The 23,359-nt window shown below is 40.4% G+C and overlaps 1 protein-coding gene across 13 annotated transcripts in view; it reads right to left on the bottom strand.

Moving 5' to 3' along the window:
- Nucleotides 1-23,359, bottom strand: part of LOC128685704 (acyl-coenzyme A thioesterase 1) — a 326,051-nt gene that overhangs the window by 207,901 nt on the left and 94,791 nt on the right. For all 13 annotated transcript variants that reach the window (XM_070088074.1, XM_070088077.1, XM_070088081.1 and 10 more), the window contains one exon: nucleotides 15,683-15,851. In XM_070088074.1, coding sequence (XP_069944175.1) covers nucleotides 15,683-15,851 — 169 coding nt within the window. The remainder of the gene's footprint in view (nucleotides 1-15,682; nucleotides 15,852-23,359) is intronic.

Here is a 23,359-nt window from a genome sequence, read left to right as displayed (position 1 = left end):
TGAGTAGAGGGGCGATTGGTATTAGGTGTCGTACGAGGTCTTGTCGATACTGGGGCTTGTGAGGAAGGACGCGAAGATGTGAGAACAGACTGAGTTGTAGTCGGGACGTCAGAGCCAAGGACAGCAAAAGGATTAGATGCCGTAGTGGCTATGGGAGGGGTAACAACAGAGGAGGCTGCAGAAGATGGGACCCCAGAAGTGGGGGGACGTTTGGAAACACGAGAATAAGAAACACGGGGTAGTCTCCCTTGGAGGCGGAGATGAGTAACTGCCATAGCATAAGGGAGACCTTCTGCCTCTTTGAGGCAACGGATTTCACGTTCATTTAAGTAGACCTGGCAACGGCGGGAGTACGAAGGGTGAGCTTCATTACAATTAAGGCAAGATGGAGGTTGACTGCAAGATGTATTAGAATGGTTGTCGGCACCACAGACTGGGCATTCCGCCATAGATCTGCAATATTTCGCTGGGTGACCAAAACGCCAGCAATTTCTACATTGTTGCGGTGTAGGTATCACCTTTCGAACTTGTAACCGATGTCCCGCGACATATACAGAGGACGGGAGTTCTCGGCTGTCAAAAGTTAAACGAGCCACATTGCAAGGGTAACGTCTCCGCCCCCGGGCAGGAAGGACATAAGTGTCTACTTTGAGGATTGGGAGATCCTGGAGTTCCAGCTGTTCAAAAATGTCATTGCCACATGACTGGAAATTCTGTTGGACTATGGTATGGGGCAGAATGACAGTACCACTACAAGAATTGAGAGAAAGATGTTTTTCAATAGTGATAGGAGTAGTATCGATATTCGAAAGGAGAGAAAGATCATGAGCTTGGGTAGCATTCTGGACAGTGACGATGCGTGTACCGCTCTTGAGAGCGTGAAATGAAATATCTCTGCCAACATGACGCAGGAGCGCTTTGGCAATACTATGGTCAGAAAGGTAGGCAGAAGAAGAAGTTGGTCTTAAAGTAAAGAATTTAGTCCATTGTGTGGTCCGAAACTGAGCGTGGAGAGGGAGTGCTTGACGTGTCGGTCGTTTCCGAGTAGAATGGGAAGGTAACGACGGAGCATCATCAGGAGATTGACGTTGGCGTTTAGGAGTAGGACCGGAGTTGGTCCGGCAGGAAATGGGTGGGCGATTCGAAAATTGCCGTACCGTAGAGGGAGAAGCCGGAAGCATAGTCAAAGGAGAGCGGAGTTCAGACAAATCGAAGGAGTCAGTCGAAGCCCCGGTACCTGAAGCGGGTGAGGAAACAGCACCAGCAAGAGGTACAGGGGCATCAGGAGTGTCCGAAGAGTGGTCTAAACACAAGGCAGGGTCAGAATGGGGTGCGGTATCAAGAAGGGGCCCGGGGGTAGTGGTTTCATGGACTAGGGCTGCCATGGTTAGGTTACTCCTTTGCTTTTTGTTTTTAAGAAAAAAAAAAGAAAGAAGAAAAGAAAATAAAAATAAAAAAAAGAATAAAAAAAGGGGGGAGCGGGGAGGAATAGTTCCCAGGAGGAATGAAAGGGCCGGAAATCCCCCTCCGCGCCCAAGAGGACTCGACACCGCTAGTAGCGCAGATGCAGCATGGAACCCGTGCCATACCCTACCCTTCATGCCAGTAAACCAGCAATCTGGGATAGCAACCTCACATCTGCCGAGCTACCTCGGTGGACAAAAGAGAGGGCGGCCGGATATCCGCCACAAAGCATACCTCCTTCAGCCACCACCCCCGGAATCCGAAAGGTGGCTTCCAGAGATACACCCGTCGCCCAAAAGACACCCAAAGCCACTCCGGGATACCGGAGAGGGATCGGGACATCCCTAGGCAATCCAGATTCCACGGCAAACTACGCCACCGCCAAGAAACCTCAACGGAATGGGATGGACCCCGGTGTCCTTTCCCCTACCTAGGAACTAGCGCGCCTGTGGGAGAAATCACGAAGGCTAAAAAGAGGAAGGGCAAAAGGGAGGGGTGAGGAGGAGGAGGAGGAATGGAAAAAGGGGAGGATGGGGAGGATGGGATAGGGGAGGGGAGAATGGGGGGTAATTAGGTTCGGTCTGAGGAAGAAGACCGACAGGGCTAATTCCTCAGACCAAGAGCCTCTTCACCACGCCAAGGAGCCCCCCTTGAAGAGGCAAGCTTCCTAAAGGGATAAAAATACATATTGAATTTCTGTTTCAGATACACAAACACATTCCTAATCTTATATAACCTGTCGTTTCTGTCAGGCCTGCTTTTGTCTGAAAAGTGAAGCATACATATTAGTAGCACAAATCGATTCACTCCTGTTATATCACTGAAACCTGGGGTTGCAATCAGGCAGTCTGTTGACCAGTATGATTTCACACTGTGCTTATACACATGTGAAGGCTTACTCAGCCCTGTAACAACTTCAGACAGTATTACCAAGGCTGGCTCCTCCTCAGGAAAATTAGTGAATAGAAGAAATAATAACAGACAAACAAACACTTTATTATATAGAAAATATAAAATATAAAACACTTAAATATGAAATATTAATCCTACATTAAAGAAAATGAAAAATGAAAAATATAAATGATAACTGAATTCAACACTAATACATATAGGGGTGTCTGGTGTTGGTGACACTGAGTGTTGTTGAAATCGTAGCCGTTGCCGATGATGGGGGGGGTCGCAGGTGTTGATGACAACCCACCGGCTCGTTCTTCACAGAGTCTATCCGTGAATACTCAGTCTAGATGATAGGAAAGCAGGTTTTTTCCTCTGCAATGATGAGGGGTTATATCCTGCTACTTCATACAGGTGCACAGGTAATTAAATCCAAAAAGGGGAAGTCTCAGGATGTTAGTCCATCTCCATCAGTTCTGCTCGTTGATTGGCAGGTGACCCTCTCTGTCATCCAAGCTGGAAAGATAGACAGGTTACCCACTGCTTAAGAAATCACTCTACATGATAAGTACAATACCTAAAAGATGTGGTGATTATTACAACAGTCAACTTAGAGCAAGACTGAAAGGACTAAGTTTATTATTGGTCAAAAGTGAAGCTTTTAACCAATAAGTCCACTAGAATACAAGGCAGGCATGTACTTACAGTAGTGCTGGGAGCTGTGAGTCTAGTGATTACTGTTTGGACCGGAGCCCCACTCGTCACCTTTCGGGGGGAGGGGGGGGAAGAAGGAGGGGAAGGGATAGCGGGAGCTAGACTGACCCTACCTTAACAAGCAGCCGGCAGTCAAACTATCACTTTCGGGGTGGGGGAAAAAAGGCGGGAATAGCGGGAGCTTGACTTACCCTACCTTAACAAGTAGCCGGCAATGAAACTATTGTTACTATATACTCCCTCGCTACTCCTATCTATTGAACTTTTCCCTCACACTCCCCCATACCAAGACTTATAGTCAATGAGTACAAGAAGAATAGGCGAGGAAAAAGTTCTAACATATGGAAGTCGCGTAATGCAAGAAATCTTCTACTGACTGTCACGACTTAACCAGTCAGAGAAATAATTGGATGAACCATTGATATACACAATATGGAACTTAAAAGACTGGAGTGCCAATGACCACCTCAAGAGGCGACTGTTGGTTCCCTTAAAAGTTTCTAGGTATATCAAAGGTTTGTGGTCCGTTTCTAAAATGAATTCTTTTCCCAGCAAATAAAATTTAAGTTTGGAGATACCCCAAACAAGGGCCAAACATTCCTTTTCTATTGTGGAGTATCTCGTTTCTGGGGGAAGGAGTTTCCAGCTTAGGAAGCATACAGGGAAGGGAGTACCATCATGGTATTGTAGTAGCACCGCACCTAAGCCAGTATTGGAGGCATCAGTTCTTAAACAAAATGTTTTATTAATATCTGGAATCTTAAGTATATGTAGACACCCAGTACTGTCTGCATAGACAGTCCATGCTGTCTGCCAGCTTAGTTCATATTTCGCGCCACTCAGGTGCTGCCCTCTGTAGCCAGGCCTCTCGGCAGGCACGCCAGCCTGCCGGCCCATGCCTCCGACTCACTCACACAGCGGCCTAGCAGCAAGACACAAGGCCTCCCAGCTCTCTCTCGTGGGCATGGCCCTCCCGGGCCATGGGCACAACACAAGCCTGTGTACCCACCACTACTTAACAATAAAGTAAGAAGCCTCCAAAGAAGACATATCATTAACCACCCACTACCAGAATACCAAACAAGCCTCGTTATATATAGGGTTTTCGAAAAGATACTTTTAATCTCATTAAACTTTTCCCGAGCTACGTTGGAAAGTTCAAGAGGTTCCTTCACAGACTTTTTAAGGAAGTTGGATAAGATGCCTGTAAGATCAGTAAGGTTCGGGATAAACCGTGCATAAAAATTTACAGAACCAAGAAAGCTACGCATGAGCTTCTTGGTTTTGGGGAATTTAAATTCTAATAAAGCTTTGATCTTACTGGGGAGAGGCTGTAGAGAGTTATTAGAAAGTATCAGTCCAAGATATCTAATCTTGTTGTACCCAAGGAAGCATTTCTTCGGCTTGGCAGTGAGGCCATGTGAGCGTAACCTACGCAAAACTGATGTTAATGTTTGGATATGTTCGCCCCATGTGGATGTCATTACGTAAATGTTATCAAAATAAACTGAAACATTTGGCATATTACCCAAGACCTTTCTCATCAGTCTCACGTAGGTAGCACAGGCAGTTACCAAACCGAAGGGCATAGTTCTATATTGCATCAGTCCTTGGTGTGTAGGAAAAGCGGTGTACTGCTTAGAAGAAGGATCTAACATTACTTGATGATATGCCTGCGCAATATCAATCTCTCTCTTTCAAGTCTTTCCTGGATCTTAGCACTAATGAAAGATTCTAAATTTTTCCCTGTTATTCCTAACTTACTTCCAGTGTTCATCCAAAACTGGTATTCCTCCATACTTGCAAGAATAACTTAAACTATCAGGGGAAATGAAACGGGTATTAAAGAAAACGGAGGGTTCAATTCCTGCTCCGCTCAAACTGTAAATAAACCAGAGGGCTCGATCCCTACTTCAATTAAACAATATGTAATAATTAAAACGAAGGGTTCTATGCCGTCTCCGAGCAAACAGTAAGTAGAATGGGGTCACTTGACCATCCAATCTTCTCACCAACAAATCAAGAGTGCCCTATGACAGTTCCCTTGATATAATAAAGAGCTCAATGAAACAAATTGTCACTGGAAAATCTCGGGTCCCTAGAGTCTAATCCTCCAAAGTGTTTCAAGCTCACACAAAAATAGATGGCAGAATAAACTAGTATTCCTGCCTTGACTTGACTTACAATAAATTGAGACTATAACAATCACCAAATCTTTTAAATACCTGTACTGTACTCCTACCATAGAGAATGATTACTAATGGCTGGTGGTAACCGTCTGTGGTATGCGGCGCTGAAGTTCCAATGGTAAGATAAGATAAGATTTCGTTCGGATTTTTAACCCCGGAGGATTAGCCACCCAGGATAACCCAAGAAAGTCAGTGCGTCATCGAGGACTGTCTAACTTATTTCCATTGGGGTCCTTAATCTTGTCCCCCAGGATGCGACCCACACCAGTCGACTAACACCCAGGTACCTATTTGCTGCTAGGTGAACAGGACAACAGGTGTAAGGAAACGTGTCGAAATGTTTCCACCCGCCGGGAATCGAACCCGGGCCCTCCGTGTGTGAAGCGGGAGCTTTAGCCACCAGGCCACCGGGCCACCAGCCACCAGGCCACCGGGCCACTGGTAGATTCGAGATGGAGTTGAATCTTGATTCAGTCGAGTTGATCCTGGCAAGGTCGCCACTTGTGAAAGCTTACTCAGCCCTGTAACAACTTCAGACAGTATTACCAAGGCTGGCTCCTCCTCAGGAAAATTAGTGAATAGAAAAAGAAATAATAACAGACAAACATAAACACTTTATTATATAGAAAATATAAAATATAAAACACTTAAATATGAAATATTAATCCTACATTAAAGAAAATGAAAAATGAAAAATATAAATGATAACTGAATTCAACGCTAATATATATAGGGGTGTCTGGTGTTGGTGACACTGAGTGTTGTTGAAATCGTAGCCGTTGCCGATGATGGGGGGGGGGTCGCAGGTGTTGATGACAACCCACCGGCTCGTTCTTCACAGAGTCTATCCGTGAATACTCAGTCTAGATGATAGGAAAGCAGGTTTTTTCCACTGCAATGATGAGGGGTTATATCCTGCTACTTCATACAGGTGCACAGGTAATTAAATCCAAAAAGGGGAAGTCTCAGGACGTTAGTCCATCTCCATCAGTTCTGCTCGTTGATTGGCAGGTGACCCTCTCTGTCATCCAAGCTGGAAAGATAGACAGGTTACCCACTGCTTAAGAAATCACTCTCCATGATAAGTACAATACCTAAAAGATGTGGTGATTATTACAACAGTCAACTTAGAGCAAGACTGAAAGGACTAAGTTTATTATTGGTCAAAAGTGAAGCTTTTAACCAATAAATCCACTAGAATACAAGGCAGGCATGTACTTACAGTAGTGCTGGGAGCTGTGAGTCTAGTGATTACTGTTTGGGCCGGAGCCCCACACGTCACCTATCGGGGGGGGGGGGGGGAGGAGGAGGGGAAGGGATAGCGGGAGCTAGACTGACCCTACCTTAACAAGCAGCCGGCAGTCAAACTATCACTTTCAGGGTGGGGGAAAAAAGGCGGGAATAGCGGGAGCTTGACTTACCCTACCTTAACAAGTAGCCGGCAATGAAACTATTGTTACTATATACTCCCTCGCTACTCCTATCTATTGAACTTTTCCCTCACACACATGTGGTATAAGCATTATTGTGGCAAACAAAAGATACATCTCAGCCACAGTTGTCTCCTTCCACTGGTGTAGGCGTGAGTTTGATGAAAGTACAGTGGACCCCCGCATAACGATATTAATCCGTTCCTGAGAGCTCATCATTATGCGAAATTATCGTTATGCGAATGAATTTTCCCCATAAGAAATAATGGAAATCAAATTAATCCGTGCAAGACACCCAAAAGTATGAAAAAAAAAATTTTACCACATGAAATATACATTTTCCTACACACAAAGAGAAGGATGCATGCACAATAGTAGAGTAGTACATGCACAATATATATTGTGCATGTACTACTCTACTAAATGAAGAATAAATGACACTTACCTTTATTGAAGATGCAGCAATGACTGATGAGACACTGTGTCCTGGGAATGCCTTTTCCTCCTGAGTACTGTAGGTCCTGTTTGGCATTTTCTTCCAGAACAGGCCTTATCACACTGTGTATGCCACTACGATTCTTAAATCTCTCAAACCAACCTTTGCTGGCTTTAAATTCACCAATATGAGCACTAGTTCCAGGCATTTTTCCCTGTTCACCTGGGTGTTAGTCGACTGGTGTGGGTTGCATCCTGGGAGACAAGATTAAGGACCCCAATGGAAATAAGTTAGACAGTCTTCAATGACACTGACTTTTTTGGGTTATCCTGGGTGGCTAACCCTCTGGGGTTAATTGTTTCTTGGTATTCTCAATAAGCCACACCAACAACGGTGCGACAGTGGTACAGCAGCAGCAGCAGCAGCAGCTGACAGTGCAGCAGCAGCTGACGGTGGTACAGCAGCAGCAGCAGCTGACGGTGCTACAGCAGCAGCAGCAGCTGAGAGTGCAGCAGCAGCTGACAGTGCAACAGCAGCTGACAGTGCTACAGCAGCAGCAGACGGTGCTACAGCAGCAGCAGACACTACAGCAGCAGCAGTAGCAGCTGACGGTGCTACAGCAGCAGCAGCAGCAGCTGACAGTGCTACAGCAGCAGCAGCATCAGCAGTTGACCATGGTACCACAGTATTTCGATAATATTTCTCACCCTTTTTACCACAGGGTTGGCACTAGAAGCTTTCTTGGGGCCCATGGTCACTTATTTTGCAGATAAAATCACCAAAAACGCTGTAATAATACGAAATGTTCCGATTGTATGCTTGGATGTTACCGCGGAGGCTGGCTTGTAAACAATGCCACCGGCGGAACATGTGAGGCTAGCTCAGGCCTCACATAGATGTGTCTCGGACGAATAGCGTTGAGCGAGTTTTTTAGCGCTATGCGAGGCAAAATTTTAGTGATAAAATGTATCGCTATGCGGATTTAACGTTATCTGATGCCAACGGTATGCGGGGGTCCACTGTATTGTGTTTGCTATGGTGTACTTGTAGTATCTGTTGCTTTCCTTGACAATAATTTCCATCAGGGGTTCATCAAACAATAACTCGAAACATTCTAGTTCACTGGCATTGTTCCTCAGTTTACAAGATGGCCGTATTCCACTTTGGCTTCCATCAGTGTGATTGGGATTGGGAACAAAATTGGCAGCTTCCTGCCAATCCCATGTGTGGTTTGCTGGTGGGTACTGGATATTGACAGGTGGTTGTGGTTGTGGTTGTGGAGGTTGTGGTTGTGGAGGCTGGTGTGGTGGGTGGGTGGGGGATGGTGGCCTTTGTTGTAGATCAGCTGAGGCAGCAGTGTGGGTGGCAGTATGACCCACTGCTGGTGCCTCACAGCCAGCACCACCACTGCCACCACCATGCACATTTTCCATCCCAATTACAACACTATCATCTTCATTTTCACTGTCTGTTCCTGTTGTACAGCTACGGGATATACTCCGAGATGTACTCCTTCCCCTTGGAATAGCATATGGCACACTACCAGAGCGCATATACCGTCGTATATACTGACACTTCACTGGAGAATATTCCACTTCACTATCCCTACTGGAACTGTTTTCAAGAGCTTGTAGTTCATATTCACTATCACTATCATCTCCAATGTTCACATCTGAGTCCGGAATTTGGGAAAATAGGAGTTTCCTCTTTGATTCTGGTACAAGTAAACATGAACAAGACGGCCCAGCAGCAGAGGTGGAAGGCTGAGGGTCGTCTGGGTTTCCCCTCACTATTACGGGTATTATGGTCATTAGTTTCAGTCACAACGTCATCAAAACCTTGAAACTCATCTTCACTGGCACTTCCATCTGTATTAGAACTGTCACTGGGGAACAAAAGTGTCCCAATTCCCCGAGGAGTGAGGCGCTTCTTACCGCGAGGCATGGTGAACAAGGTCTACTAAAATGGTGTTCCCACAATGCACCACTGGGTCCCAGAATTTTTTTCTACCATGCACAATGACCATGCAGACCCATTCTCTCATGTCTAGGCCTACCAGCTGTTTCCCGCTTAATTTGAAGCTGCTAGAATTTATGCGTGGTAGTACAGCACCAACCCTGGCATGCAAGCCGTACTAGTACGGCACCAACCCTGAAAGGGTTAAGCATCAGCGATTTTGCCCACTTTGAGCCCTATTTTCAGCCAATTCCATTGTTCCAGTCGACGAAACTCAAAGCTATTTCACTAGAACTCCTTTTGTTTTATCAAGTGAGTACAAGAAACTGCCCATTTACCAATTTAAACTACCTTTGATATACCTTTGAAGAATTTCGAGAGTATATCTACTCTCTGAGCCCGGCCATGGGCCAGGTTCCTCTGGTGCTCGCCTGGTCAACCAGGCTGTTGCTGCTGGAGGCCCGCTGCCCCACATATCCATCAGAGCCTGGTTGATCTGGCACCTGGTGAAGATACTTGTCTAGTTTCCTCTTGAAGGCTTCAACAATTGTTCCAGCAGTGTTTCTGATATCTTCTGGTAAGATGTTGAAAAGTCTGGGACCCCGGATGTTGATACAGTGTTCCCTTATTGTCCCCACCACACCCCTGCTCCTCACTGGGTTTGTTTTACACTTCTTCCCATATCTCTCACTCCAGTATGTTGTTATGGCAGTGTGCAGATTTGGGACCAAGCCCTCGAGTACCTTCCAGGTATATATTATCATGTACCTCTCTCTCCTTCCACTCCAATGAGTACATGTTCAAGACTTGCAGGCATTCCCAGTAGTTTAGGTGCTTTACTGGCTCAATGTGAGCCGTAAACGATCTCTATATTTGTTCCAGCTCCAATATTTCTCCTGCCCTGAACAGGGCCGTCAGCACTGAGCAATATTCTAAGTGAGGGAGCACTAGCGATTTGAAGAGTGTCACCATCGGCATTGTTTCCCTTGTTTTGAAAGTTCTCAATACCCACCCAGTCATCTTCCTGGCTGTCGTGATCTTTGTCTTGTTATAGTCTTTAAAAAAAGGTCCGCTGACATAATTATTCCTAGGTCTTTTACGTGTTCCTTACGTTCTATTTGGTGACCCTCTTGAGTTTTCTATATAGTGCTCCTTTTGAGTTCTTCATTCTTTCTATACTTAAGCAGCTGGAACTTATCACCATTGAACGTCATGTTGTTTTTCACTGCCCACTGGAAAACCCTGTTTATGTCTTCCTGTACTTTTTCAGTGTCCTCTACCATACTGACTTTCATGCTTATTTTAGTGTCATCTGCAAATGATGATACAAAAGTGTGCTGGGTGTTTTTGTCTATGTCTGCTATGAGGATGAGGAACAGCAGAGGTGCCAGGACAGTGCTTTGGGGCACTGAGCTTTTGACCTCGCTGATGCTGGATCTTGCCCTGTTCACTACTACTTTTTGTGTTCTGTGTGTTAGGAAACCGAAAATCCATCTGCCTACCTTCCCCGTAATGCCCATGGCCTTCATTTTGTGCGTTATCACTCCATGATCGCATTTGCCAAACGTCATTGCAAAATCTGTGTAAATCACATCTGCGTTTTGGTCGTCTTCCAGTGCCTCCTTAATTCTGTCATAATGGTTCAGCAGCTGTGACAGACATGATCATCCTGCTCTAAAACCATGCTGGTTCGGGTTATGTTGGTTGTGCTGGTCCATGAAATTTGTAACTACCCAACAAAATGATCAGAAATTGGTAATTTGGCCAATTTCATGCACAATTCAAGAAAGGCTAATTTCAAAATAGGGTCTAGAATTAACAATGCAAATATTCCTATCACTAAAATAACATTTTCTCTATTCATCAGTCACGTCTCTAGGCCACTCTCCTCTTCAAGGGGGGGTTCCTTGATGTGGCGATGAGGGTCTTGGTCTGAGGAATTAAACCCTTTGGTCTCCTTCCTCAGACTGAACCTAAATACCCCCCAATCCTCCCTTCCCTATCCCATCCTCCCCATCCCCCCTTTTTTCCCTTTCCTCCCTCCTCTCAACCCTCCCTTTTCCCCATCTTGTTTGTAGCCTCTGGGGTCTTCCCCTTTGACATTACAGTTTCCAGGTAGGGGAAAGCGTGCTGGGATTCACCCCGCTCCATGAGATACCTCGGGTGTGGTGCAGTTTGCCGTGGAATCTAGATTATCTGGAGGTGCCCTGCTCCCTTCCTGGATTTCCGAGAAGTTGGGTGGGGTGTCCTGCAGGTGACAGGTGTATCTCCAAAGGCTGCTTGTCGGTTCAGGGAGGTGGCAGCCAAAGGAGGTATGCTTTGTGGTGGGATTCTGACTGCCTTCTGTTTTGTCCACCAAGGTGGCTCGGTAAATGCGAGGTTGCTATCCCAGAGCACTGGTTTACTGGCGTGAAGGGTAGGGTATGGTACGAGTCTCACACTGCATCTTCACTGATGGTGATGTCAAGGTCCTCTCGGATGAGAGGGGGAACTCATGACCCTTTCATGCCTTTAGTGACTGTCCCTCTGCTTTGCCTCTTTTTTTTTTCTTTCTGTCTTTCTTTTTATTTTCTTTAAAATAATAATAAAAAAGAAGTACCACCATCATGGAGTCTTCGTTCTGTGATAACCCTCCTCCTCCCAGGTCAACTAGTGGGTCTAATATGTGTTCATGAATGCACTGATAATACTATTTATACAATTATTACAATATTGCATGAGAGTAAATCTTCTATTTTTTGTGTGAATAAAAATTCTTTGTGTGACTAAAAACTCAAAATGGAATTCATATGTAAAGCCTGGAAACATAACTAATGAACAGAGGAAATATTATTTTAGTGCCAGGAATGTCTGCATGGTTTATTTTGGACCCTATTTTCAAATTGGAATATTTTTAAATTTGTGTCAAATTGGCCAAATTACCAATATCTGATCACTTTATTGGGTAGTTGAAATAGTTGATTAGGTAGTTTCTTGTACCTAATTGATAAAACAGAAGGCATACTAGCAAAATAGTTAAGAATTTGGTCAACTGGAACACTGAAATTGGCTGATGTGTAAATATCACTGAGACCTCAAAACTCACGATAGCGTAATTTTGTCAGTTTTCAAAATTTTTGCTTTAGTACCTTCAGAAAAAGATTCTCTACCATTTCATAAGAAAAATTAACAAATTTTTTTTTTTTAAATTCTTGGACCCTGTGGACAAGTTTCAGATTGGGGATCTGGACCCTGAAAGGGGTAATGGTTCATATGTCTTTCCTCCAGTGATATGTTACATATCTGTGGTTAAATCCACTATGCTACATAAATTGGACTTGCATATTTCCTATCAACATTTCAAATACAGTATACTGCATTTGTATGGCATACTGTGAACAATATTGAAAAAAAAAATACATTTTGGAATAAGCTTATAGTAGAACCATTCTGGCCGGGTAAACCTTTACCTAGAATAAATAACTTAACCCTTTAGTGTTGTGACCCCTACTCCCAAACTTGCTCTCTGTGTCGAAGAATTTAAAAAAAAAATTCTTATGAAATGATAGAGAATCCTTTTCCAAAGGTAAAGAAACTAATAGCACGAAATTTGATGGAAAACTTACAGAATTACACTCTCAAGAAGTTTGCAGTCTCTGCGACATTTATGCATCAGCGATTTCACCCATTTTGAGTCCTATTTTAGGCCAATTCCATTGTTCCAGACGACTATATTCATAGCTATTTCTCTAGCACTCCTTTTGTTCTACTGATTGAATACAGCCTCTCCTCACTTAACAATGTACTTGTTTACTGACTGCTCAGACTTACGACTAGCTCTCCAACCAGTATGAAAACCTAAATAATGTATATGTATTAGAGTTGATTTCCTCTATTCTGTTTATTACAGAATACAGTACACTACTGTATAAATATTGAAAAATATACCAGAAATCTTATAAAGGGTGCAAAGGTGGCATTAAAAAAAATCTAAAGATGACTGACACAAACCCACTACCAGTATAGTATGTTCCTCACTTAGCAACCAATTCTCTTACCGACCTACTCTTAGGAATGGAGCCCTGTCATTAAGTGAGGAGAGGCTGTACAAGACACTGCCCATTTACCTATTTCAACTACCCAATAAAGTGATCAGAAACTGGTAATTTGGCCAATTTCATACAAAATTCAAGAAAGGCCAATTTCAAAATAAGGTCTAGAATAAACAATGCAAACATTCCTTGCACTAAAATAACATTTTCTCTGTTCATTAGTCACATCTCCAAGCCCCTCTTATATTATGCTTACTTTCCAAGTTGAATTTTTATTCACACAAAAAATTGGAAGAGTGACGTGATTAGTTTACTCTTGAACATCGTCAAAAATCGAACATTTCCGCTACTTGAGCTCAAATTTCAAGCTACCTTTAGTCTGTAAACCATTGAAAATCATCTCTATTTCTCTAGAATAACTCCCATTCTATCAAATGAGACCAAGAAAACAAGAATACAACCATAAATACCATACGAAAATACACTGCAAAATCGCTGTTTTCAACCAAAAACACAGTTGCAGTTTTTTTTCTCATTATGCACTGCTTGCTGCAGGAGTTTTTTTTTACTGCACACACTGACCATGCAGATCCATTCTCTCATGTGTGGGCCCACCAGCTTTCTCCCGCAAGATTAGAAGCCAGTAGAGTTTTGGCATAGTATTATGGGACCAACACTGGCTTCAGAAAAGTAATATTACAGGAACAACAGTGAAAGGGTTAATAAAGCTCCACCAGAATGAAGTGTTAGCCCAATAAAATCTTTTTCTGCAATAAAGTGTCTTTTCTAAAGCTGTAAAGAAAATTATATTGCTCATTAGTTTTCCAACTTAGATTCAGATTCATTTATTTCTTTGCAAGTAGTACATTGAGATTATATTTTTTTACAATGATGGGCTGCAGTGCAAAGAGAGCCTCGATTATGCCTAGGCATTATGGGCTGATTTAATTCAATGGCTTACTGACTACTTATCACTAAAGAAATCAGCATAGTTGTACAGTAGTTCTATTAATAAGTGAATCTAATTTACACAAAGGATATATTCATGTATTCAAAAATGCTTTTATGAAACATGATTCAGTAGTAGTTTTCAGTAGTTTACAGTATAAGAATGCTACAATTTGGTGAAGGGTAATACTGGTTTTGGTAGGTATGTATACTTTATGTGATAATTTGTCAATATATGAGCTTGGTTGTCTAGTCATGAAGTTTTAAGATTTAGGTAATTGGTAGATTTATTGGTAGAGTTAGATATTGAGTATTTAGTCTAGGGTGATTAGGTGGTTTTTGAGAAGAGTCGTAAATTGATTTTCAGATCGAGTTACTTTGGTATTTTCTGGTAATGAATTCCAAATTTTGGGGCCCTTTATGTGCATAGAGTTTTTACAGTGTGATATGGACATGGGGTACATCAAAAAGAGATCTGTGTCTTGTGTTATGGTCGTGTGTCTTGTTAAGATTGGTGAGGAAAAGTTTGAGTGGAGGGTTTATGTTTGCATGTATTGTTCTGTGTATGTAGTAGGCACATGAATAAGTATGGATGTTCTTAAAAGTGAGCAGATTTAGACTTTTGAATATTGGTGGAGTATGCTGTCAGGAGTAGGAATTTGTTATCATTCTGACTGCTGCAATATTACCTAAACTTGTTAAAATTAGCATAATATAATTTAGCTTATTCCTGCCAAACCTAGGTAAATTGTAATAATAATAATAATAATAATAATAATAACCCCTTCTCCCGTATAATTTACTAAATTTAAAAGAGAAATTTTTGTTTTTCTTTTTGGCCCACCCTGCCTTGGTGGGATACAGCCGGTTTGTTAAAAAAAAAAAAAAAAAAAAACATTGAAGTACAAAAAAATACAGTGGTTAAGTGTACCATGCCAAAGCCCCTTGTATGCAGAGCATTATGGGCAGGCTTAAAATTAACTTAAGATTAACTAAGCAATGATATATTCAGTAGTAAACATTATTGTAAACAGATAACAATTAACCACAAATGAGTATTTCAAAGACAGGTCATATGGTCATTTACTGTGTTGCTGTGCATTCAGTAGAATGGAGTATTCTGTTAGGTAATGTAATTAAAAATAACAAAGTTTGATTGGGTCACAGGTTAAACATTTATGAGATACAATTATTCAGTATTTATTTACTTGTGGGTGAGTAGGTGATTTTTAAGTAGAGACTTGAATAGAAAGCCACTTGATATGCAGAGCATTTTGGGCAAATTAGGTCAGTTTAGTCCCAGGATGCAACCCACACCAGTCGACTAGCTCCCAGGTACCCATTTTACTGATGGGAACATAGACAACCAGTGTAAAGAAACACGCCCAGTGTTTTTAACCTCGCTGGGAATCAAACCCAGACCCTCGCCGTGTGAAGTGATAGCCACCAAGCCACGGGGCACCACAATATTATCAGCGAAGTACATTGATCTTATCATGCTCAGACTCACTTTCACAGTTATTTCAAAAGTGAATTTACACTTGGCATGACTGGCAAAATAATCTCTGATATATAAGCCAAGATTGCAAACTCTGTCTGTAAAACATTTTCAAGGCTCACCTGGGGGTAGGAAGAGACATCCACGAACTTTCTTGTAATGTACAGGAATGCGCTGCACGCCAGGGGCCACATAGTGCCTCAGATGAGTTATCGTTGCCAAGGGCTCTCCTACATCAGTAGAACACAGTGCTTCCTTACCCAAGTGACCCTTGTATGCAGTCACCTTTACCTGAAACCAACATAAGAACATAAGAAAGGAGTGACACTAAAGCAGGCCTACTGGCCTATACCAGGCAGGTCTTTCTCATGTTCTTATGTTCTTATCATTAGTAAGGCCTCACCTAGATTATGCAGCTCAGTTCTGGTCTCCATATTACACTATTCAAATTCAAATTCAAAGTTCATTCTCTATAAAGATTACAATGTTGAATTTACAGAATTTGGTTGTTGTGTGGTTTACATGTAGTTAAATAATGATTACAGAGTGTACCACTAGAACGCCTAGCATGGCTAGGCATTTCGGGCAGACTTAGTTTAATTCTTTATTTTAAAATATTACAAATTATGAGGTAAGTTGGTATTATGGCTAAGTGACTAAATACTAGTTTGTGAGTTTAGCAATGTGAATGCTTTTGTTTTGGCACAGTACATAGTTTCAGTATTGGAGTATCACAGGATTCATTATTTTAAGATTGAGATTAATATTTCTGTTTATGGTCAAATGGGTGAGTGAGTGTAAGTGTGAACCACCAGGTGGTATTCGTGTAGTTAGTTAATGGGGTTTATCAGGGAGATAAGATGTTTTCTAATGGTAGTTTTGAAGGTGATGAATGTGTCTGCAGTTCTAGAGTTCTCAGGTAGGGTGTTCCAGATTTTAGGGCCTTTGACATACATTGAATTTTTTAAAGGTTTAGTCGGACATGGGGAATGTCGTAGAGATGTTTGTGTCTGGTGTTATGCCTGTGGGTTCTGTCACAACTATCAAGAAAGCGTTTTAGGTCAAGGTTGATATTGGAGTTTAAGGTCCTGTAGATGTAGATTGCACAATAGTAAGTGTGGATGTACTGAACAGGGAGTAAGTTTAGATCTATGAAGAGTGGGGGGGTGTGTTGTCAGGGATGGGATTTAGTAATTATTCTTACTGCAGCTTTTTGTTGGGTTATTATTGGCTTTAGGTGTGTTGCTGCAGTTGATCCCCAAGCACAAATAGCATAGGTGAGGTATGGATAAATAAGTGAGTGGTATAGTGTGAGAAGGGCATTTTGCGGCATGTAGTATCGTATCTTGGAGAGGATCCCAACTGTTTTGGATACTTTTTTGGTTATGTGTTGGATATGGGTGCTGAAATTCAGGTTGTTGTCAAGGTATAGACCTAGGAATTTGCCCTCATTATGTCTGGTAATTAGAGTGTTGTCGATCCTAATGTTAATTTGTGCATCTCCTGCTCTGCTACCAAACATAATATAGTAGGTTTTGTCAGTGTTAAGCGTAAGTTTATTGGCTGTCATCCAAGTCGATATTTTGATCAGCTCCTCGTTAACAATGGTGTTGAGGGTGGCAAGATTAGGGTGAGAGATGAAATAAGTCGTGTCGTCAGCAAAGAGAATGGGTTTCAGGTGTTGGGATACGTTTGGAAGATCATTGATGTATATGAGGAAGAGCAGGGTATCAAGGACACTTCCCTGCGGAACTCCAGTATCAAGTGGCCGTGTTGTTGATGCTGTGTCTTTAATGGTAACATACTGATACCTATTAGTAAGGTAAGATTTGAAATAAGCAAGCGCATGGCCTCTTATACCGTAACGGTCAAGTTTGTGGAGTAGGATGTCGTGGTCTACTGTGTCAAAAGCTTTTCTTAGGTCAATAAAAATTCCTAGTGGATATTCCTTATTTTCCAATGCTGTGTAAAGCAAATCTAGCATTTTTATGATTGCATCATTAGTGCTTTTATTTTTCCTAAATCCAAATTGGCAGGGGTTGAGTATGTTTTGTGCTGTTATAAATGAATATAGTCTCCTGTGCACGAGTTTCTCAAAGATTTTGGATAGCAATGGTAAGTTTGATATTGGCCTATAGTTGTTTAAGTCTGTAGGGTCACCACCTTTATGTATTGGTGTAACCCTTGCCATCTTGAGTAGTTTCGGGAAGGTGCTAGTTTCTAGTGACTTGTTAAAAAGTAATGAAATAGCATGCGAAAGGATATGGGCCGCTCGCTTATACAGTAATGGTGGGACATTAGACAGATTCCCTGAGTTGTTTTTAAGTGACTTTATAATCTCGGTGACTTCCGAGGGCTCAGTTGGTGCAAGATAGAAGGAATTTGGGAAATTCCCATCTAGGTAGTACCCGGCATGGGCATTAGTATGTGGGATTTTATCGGCGAGATTAGATCCTATGGTTGAGAAGAAGTCATTTATCTTGTTAGCTGTGTCAGTGGGATGTAGTGGTGTTTCATTAGGTTTAGTTAGGACAATATTTTTGTTTTTTTTCAGTTTGTGGGTCCCTAGAATCTGAGAGAGTGTTTTCCAGGTCTTTTTTATATCTCCTCTAGTGTCTGTGAATCTACTGGAGTAGTATAGTTGTTTGGCTTTCTTTATTACTTTGGTGAGAACTGATAAATAGTGTTTAAGAATATCTTTGTGTATTAAGCCCTGTCTATATTGCTTTTCATATTGGTGTTTCTTGTCAATGGATTTCAGAATGGTGCTGGTTAGCCATGGGCAACCAAGTCGTTTGTTTGTGATCTGTTTCGTTTTTATAGGACAATGTTTGTTGTATAGTCTAAGTAATTTGTTAAGAAAAATGTCTGTCCAGTCATCAATACCATTGGCCTTGGAGAATTCTGTAGGCCAGTCAACAATCTCTAGGTCAGTTGTGAACTTCCTTATTGAGGCCTCGTCATGGAGTCTAAATGAGACTTTGTTCTATTCAAGTGGTGGTTTATTAATGTTTGTCAGGAGGAAGGTAGGGTAGTGGTCTGTAGTGCTATCTGTGATTATCCCTGATTTAAGGGGGGCTAGTATATTGGTCCATATGTGGTCTATTATGGTTGCACTTGTCTCAGTGAGCCTGGTTGGTTTAATTATTGTTGGTATGAGAAGTGTGTTGTTCATATTGTTGATGAAATCAGTTACAGGCTGATCATCTAGTAAGCCAAGATTGATGTTGAAGTCTCCAGCTAAGAGAAGGTGGTGCTTATTCATTTGTCTGTTTGTTATTAGTGACTTTAATTTCTCACTGAAATTTGGGATGTTTGTGTGAAGTATCCGGTAAATGGCACCGATTGTTATAGGTGTCTTAAGGTTTTTTACAGTAAAATTAGCAAAAATGTATTCCCCATATTCATCACTAAAGCAAGTGGTGCTAATACAAGATAATTGGTTAGAGTAATAGATTGCAATACCACCCCCAACTTGGTTTGGTCTGCAGTTGTGAATTGCTGTGTATCCTGGTAGAGGGTAGATATCTATTGTGTCCTGCTTAAGCCAGGTCTCAGTAAGAATAATGCAGGAGAAGGGTGTCTTTAGTGATTCAAGGAGTGCCAGGAGGTCATCATAGTGTTTGCTTAAGGACCTGATGTTGTAGTTAAGTACTGATAGGCTTTTAGCATTGTTTAGGATAGTGCTGGCTTGTGATGCTGTGTAATAAAGGCAGTTACTTTCCAATAGGTTTTGATTGGGTGTCAGATTATGGAGGTTTAGATCAGGGTCAACGTGATCAATCATCTTCTAGGTTTAAATTATGGTTATTTATATCCTGAGTTATGTGTTGAGTTCTGGTACTGATATCTGTAGTGGTGGGAAGCTTGGATAAGTATATAGCTAGAGTATTTTGGTCATATAGATTATAGTCACTACTACACATAATGAAGTTGATGTTGTCTATGTGTTGTGCTGGAATGAACTAAAGTACAACTAGGTATAAACTAGTAATATAAAAATACAAATTTAAAATAGAACAAGACTCTCACTTGTAATTGCACTAAGGTCTAATATAATGACTTTTGTGGAGTCTATGTTTTGAGCTAGAATGAGCTATAGTACAACTAGATTTAATCTAATAATATAAAAATTCAAATTAAAAATAGCACCAGTCTCTCACTCGTAATTGCAATATGGTCTAATATAATGAATTTGGTATTGACTATAGTACAACTGAGTTTAATCTAATAATATAAAAAAGGCACAAGACTCTCAATTGCAATTGCACTAAGGTGTTATATAAGTTGTTTACAAGAATTAGAGTATAACTAGATTTAAATTGACAAGATAAAATATACAAGTTAAGGTAGCAAAAGAATAAAAAATGTAGAAAAAAAAAAAGATATATGAGGTAGTTGGTACTAGTTAGCAAAAGATAGCTAAGGGCCTTGAACAATAATATAATTGAAATATACACTAATTGCACACACAATATAGTCACTAAGATATGAAAACAATCTTAGAGTAGGAATTATAATATAAACTTATAATATAAAAATACAAATTGAAATGGTACTTGCAATTGCACTAGAGTCTGGTATAGGTTGTTGACAAGATCAAGAGTATAACTAGATTTAAATTGACAAAATAAAATTCACAATTAAAGTACCAAAAGAATAATAGTAAAAAATAACAATAGTAATATCTTGGTTATAATATAATAGTAAGATGGTAGACAGGTACACAGGTACACAGGTACAAAGGATAATATAAAGGTTAGAGTTGAATATACAAACTTGAAAATTTGGCAACAAAATGTTATGGGAAGTATCAAATAATGTTTAATGTACAAAAGTAAAATTGACTGGTAGTAAATATGGTGTTTAATAAAATTTTAGTAAGTAATAATGATTACAAAAAAAGTGAAAAAGTAATGTTTATTTCATTCAATATTGCACTGGTAGTTATACTAGAGGTTATATGGCAGTACAAGGTAATTAAGAGTACTCTAAGATAGTAAATGTGGTATTAAAACAGGTAAAGGTAATTAGAAAAGTAATGGTTATTAAATGTCAAAAATTTTAAGAGTAACTTGAAATTATAGTAAAAATGATAATTATTAATTTTAGTAAGTAATATCAATTGATAGTATTTAAAAAAAAATAAGAGGTAGTAATATGGACAGAGAAAGTATCAATTCAGCTAATGTTTAAGCAAACAATAGTAAATAAGAAAATTACATAAGGTGACTTATGCTTACTAGTAAAATCACAAAATGAGGTAGTTGATTATTTAAGTACTAAGAGATTGTACAATGAAATTTGAACAATAATGGAGCTAAACATACACTACACTACGTAGGCTTTTAAGTTGGACATTGTTTAGTTATTCTCTGTAAGATTAGTATCCCTGAGAAATTGTGATAGATCATTCTCATTTGTGATTGTGTACAGTTGACCTACATTTGTTTTCCTAACAAGAATTTTCCCATCCCGTGTGAAGCATTGGTGTATTATGTCGTTATTCTCCCGCTTAGAATGACTAAATTAATACATAGCATTAGAAATCTTCCTTATCAAGAAAGATTGAAGACTCTTAAATTACATTCACTTGTTAGACGAAGAATGAGGGGAGACATGATCGAAGTGTATAAGTGGAAGATGGGTGTTAATAAAGGGGATATTAATAAGGTCTTGAGGATGTCTCTCCAAGAGAGAACCCCTCAGTAATGGATTTAAATTAGACAAGTTTAGATTTAGAAAGGACATAGGAAAGCATTGGTTTGGAAATAGGGTAGTTGATGAGTGGAACAGTCTACCTAGTTGGGTTATTGAGGCTAGGACTTTGGGTAGCTTCAAATTTAGGTTGGATAAATATATGAGTGAGAGGGGTTGGATTTGAGTGGGACTTGAAAATGAGTGGATAGAGTTATCAGATCTTATTTCTTGGGTAGCATTGAAAATTGGGTTGGGCAAATGTTTTGTTAGTGGGATGGATTGTAAAGGACCTGCCTAGTATGGGCCAACAGGCCTGCTGCAGTGTTCCTCCTTTCTTATGTGTCCTTGGCCCTCTTCTCTTTCTCCTTTACAAAAATGACCTACCAAATGCTTCGCAATTACTCAAACCCACACTATTTGCAGATGACACTACATACATCTTCTCTCACCCGAGCCCAGTCATGCTAGCCAATACTGTAAATAGCGAATTACAGAAAATATCTACCTGGATGAGGACTAACAAACTTACACTAAACATTGACAAAACCTACTTCATTCAGTTTGGTAACAGAGCTACAGACGTCCCTCTTAACATAATGATAAATGGATCACCTATCACAAAGCTAACAGAGGGAAAATTCTTAGGAATCCACCTTGATAATAGACTCAAATTTCATGCACATATACAACAAATTTCTAAGAAAATTTCCAAGACCGTAGGCATACTATCGAAGATATGGTACTACGTTCCACAGTCAGCCCTCCTGGCCCTATATCACTCTTATTTACCCCTATCTCACCTATGGAATTTGTGCATGGGGCTCAACAACAATTAACCATCTCAGACCACTAATTACCCAACAAAAGGCTGCAGCCAGAATGATAACACATTCCCACTACAGGCAGCACACTCCACCAATATTCAAAACACTAAACCTACTCACCATACAAAACATCCATACTTATTACTGCACCTATTACATACAGAACACTTAACTCTGATATTAACCCTCCCCTCAAACATCTCCTTGCCAACCTCAACAGAACACATGACCATAACACAAGGCACAGATCACTCTTTGATGTTCCTCGTGTCCATCTCATGCTATGCAAAAACTCAATGCACATAAAAGGCCCTAAAATCTGGAATTCATTACCTGTAAATATAAAAGAAACACTACCTGTTTATAAATTCAAGTCTCTTCTCAAAGATCACTTACTCACCCAAAACCAAATAAATACTGAATAACTGAACCTTATAAATTGTATATCTTAAATGTTTCTCATAATTATATCACATAAATGTTAAACCTAAGACCCAATCTAACTTTGTTATTTTTTAAATACACTACCTAACAGAATACTCCATTCTACTGAATGTACAGCAATGCATGCAACCATATGACCTGTCTTTGTAATACTCATTTGTGCTTTATTGTTATCTGTTTACAATAATGTTTTATCACTGATTACATCATTGCTTAGTTAATCTTAAGTTAATTTTAAGCCTGCCTGTAATGCTATGCACACAAGTGGCTTTGGCATGCTGCTCTTACCTGTATTTTTTTGTACCTCTGTATGTTCAAATTATTAAATAAATAAATAAATAAATAAATAAATAAATAAATATGTAAACCCAGACCCACTACAAAAGTATTTACCCAACATGTTTTCAATGCTACCCAAGGAATAAGCTTTGAAAACCCTGTTAACTCATGTGCAAGTCCTGCTTAAATCCAACCCTTCCCTCTCAGTTTCAGTATTTTGGAGATATCTATCTACACTGTCCATTCATTAGTACTGGCTAATCAGCTAAATATTTGAAAAATATTTTTGAAAGAATGTATCTCAATTTTATCATGTTTAATTTTATTTATTTTTTTTTTTTTTCAACAAGTCGGCCGTCTCCCACCAAGGCAGGGTGACCCAAAAAAGAAAGAAAATCCCCAAAAAGAAAATACTTTCATCATCATTCAACACTTTCACCACACTCACACATTATCACTGCTTTAGCAGAGGTGCTCAGAATACAACAGTTCAGAAGCATATACATATAAAGATACACAACATATCCCTCCAAACTGCCAATATCCCAAACC

Source organism: Cherax quadricarinatus, chromosome 23, assembly GCF_038502225.1.
Source record: "Cherax quadricarinatus isolate ZL_2023a chromosome 23, ASM3850222v1, whole genome shotgun sequence".
Lineage (NCBI taxonomy): Eukaryota > Metazoa > Arthropoda > Malacostraca > Decapoda > Parastacidae > Cherax > Cherax quadricarinatus.
Note: the sequence above shows the minus strand (reverse complement) of the source record. Positions and strands in the feature narration are given on the sequence as shown.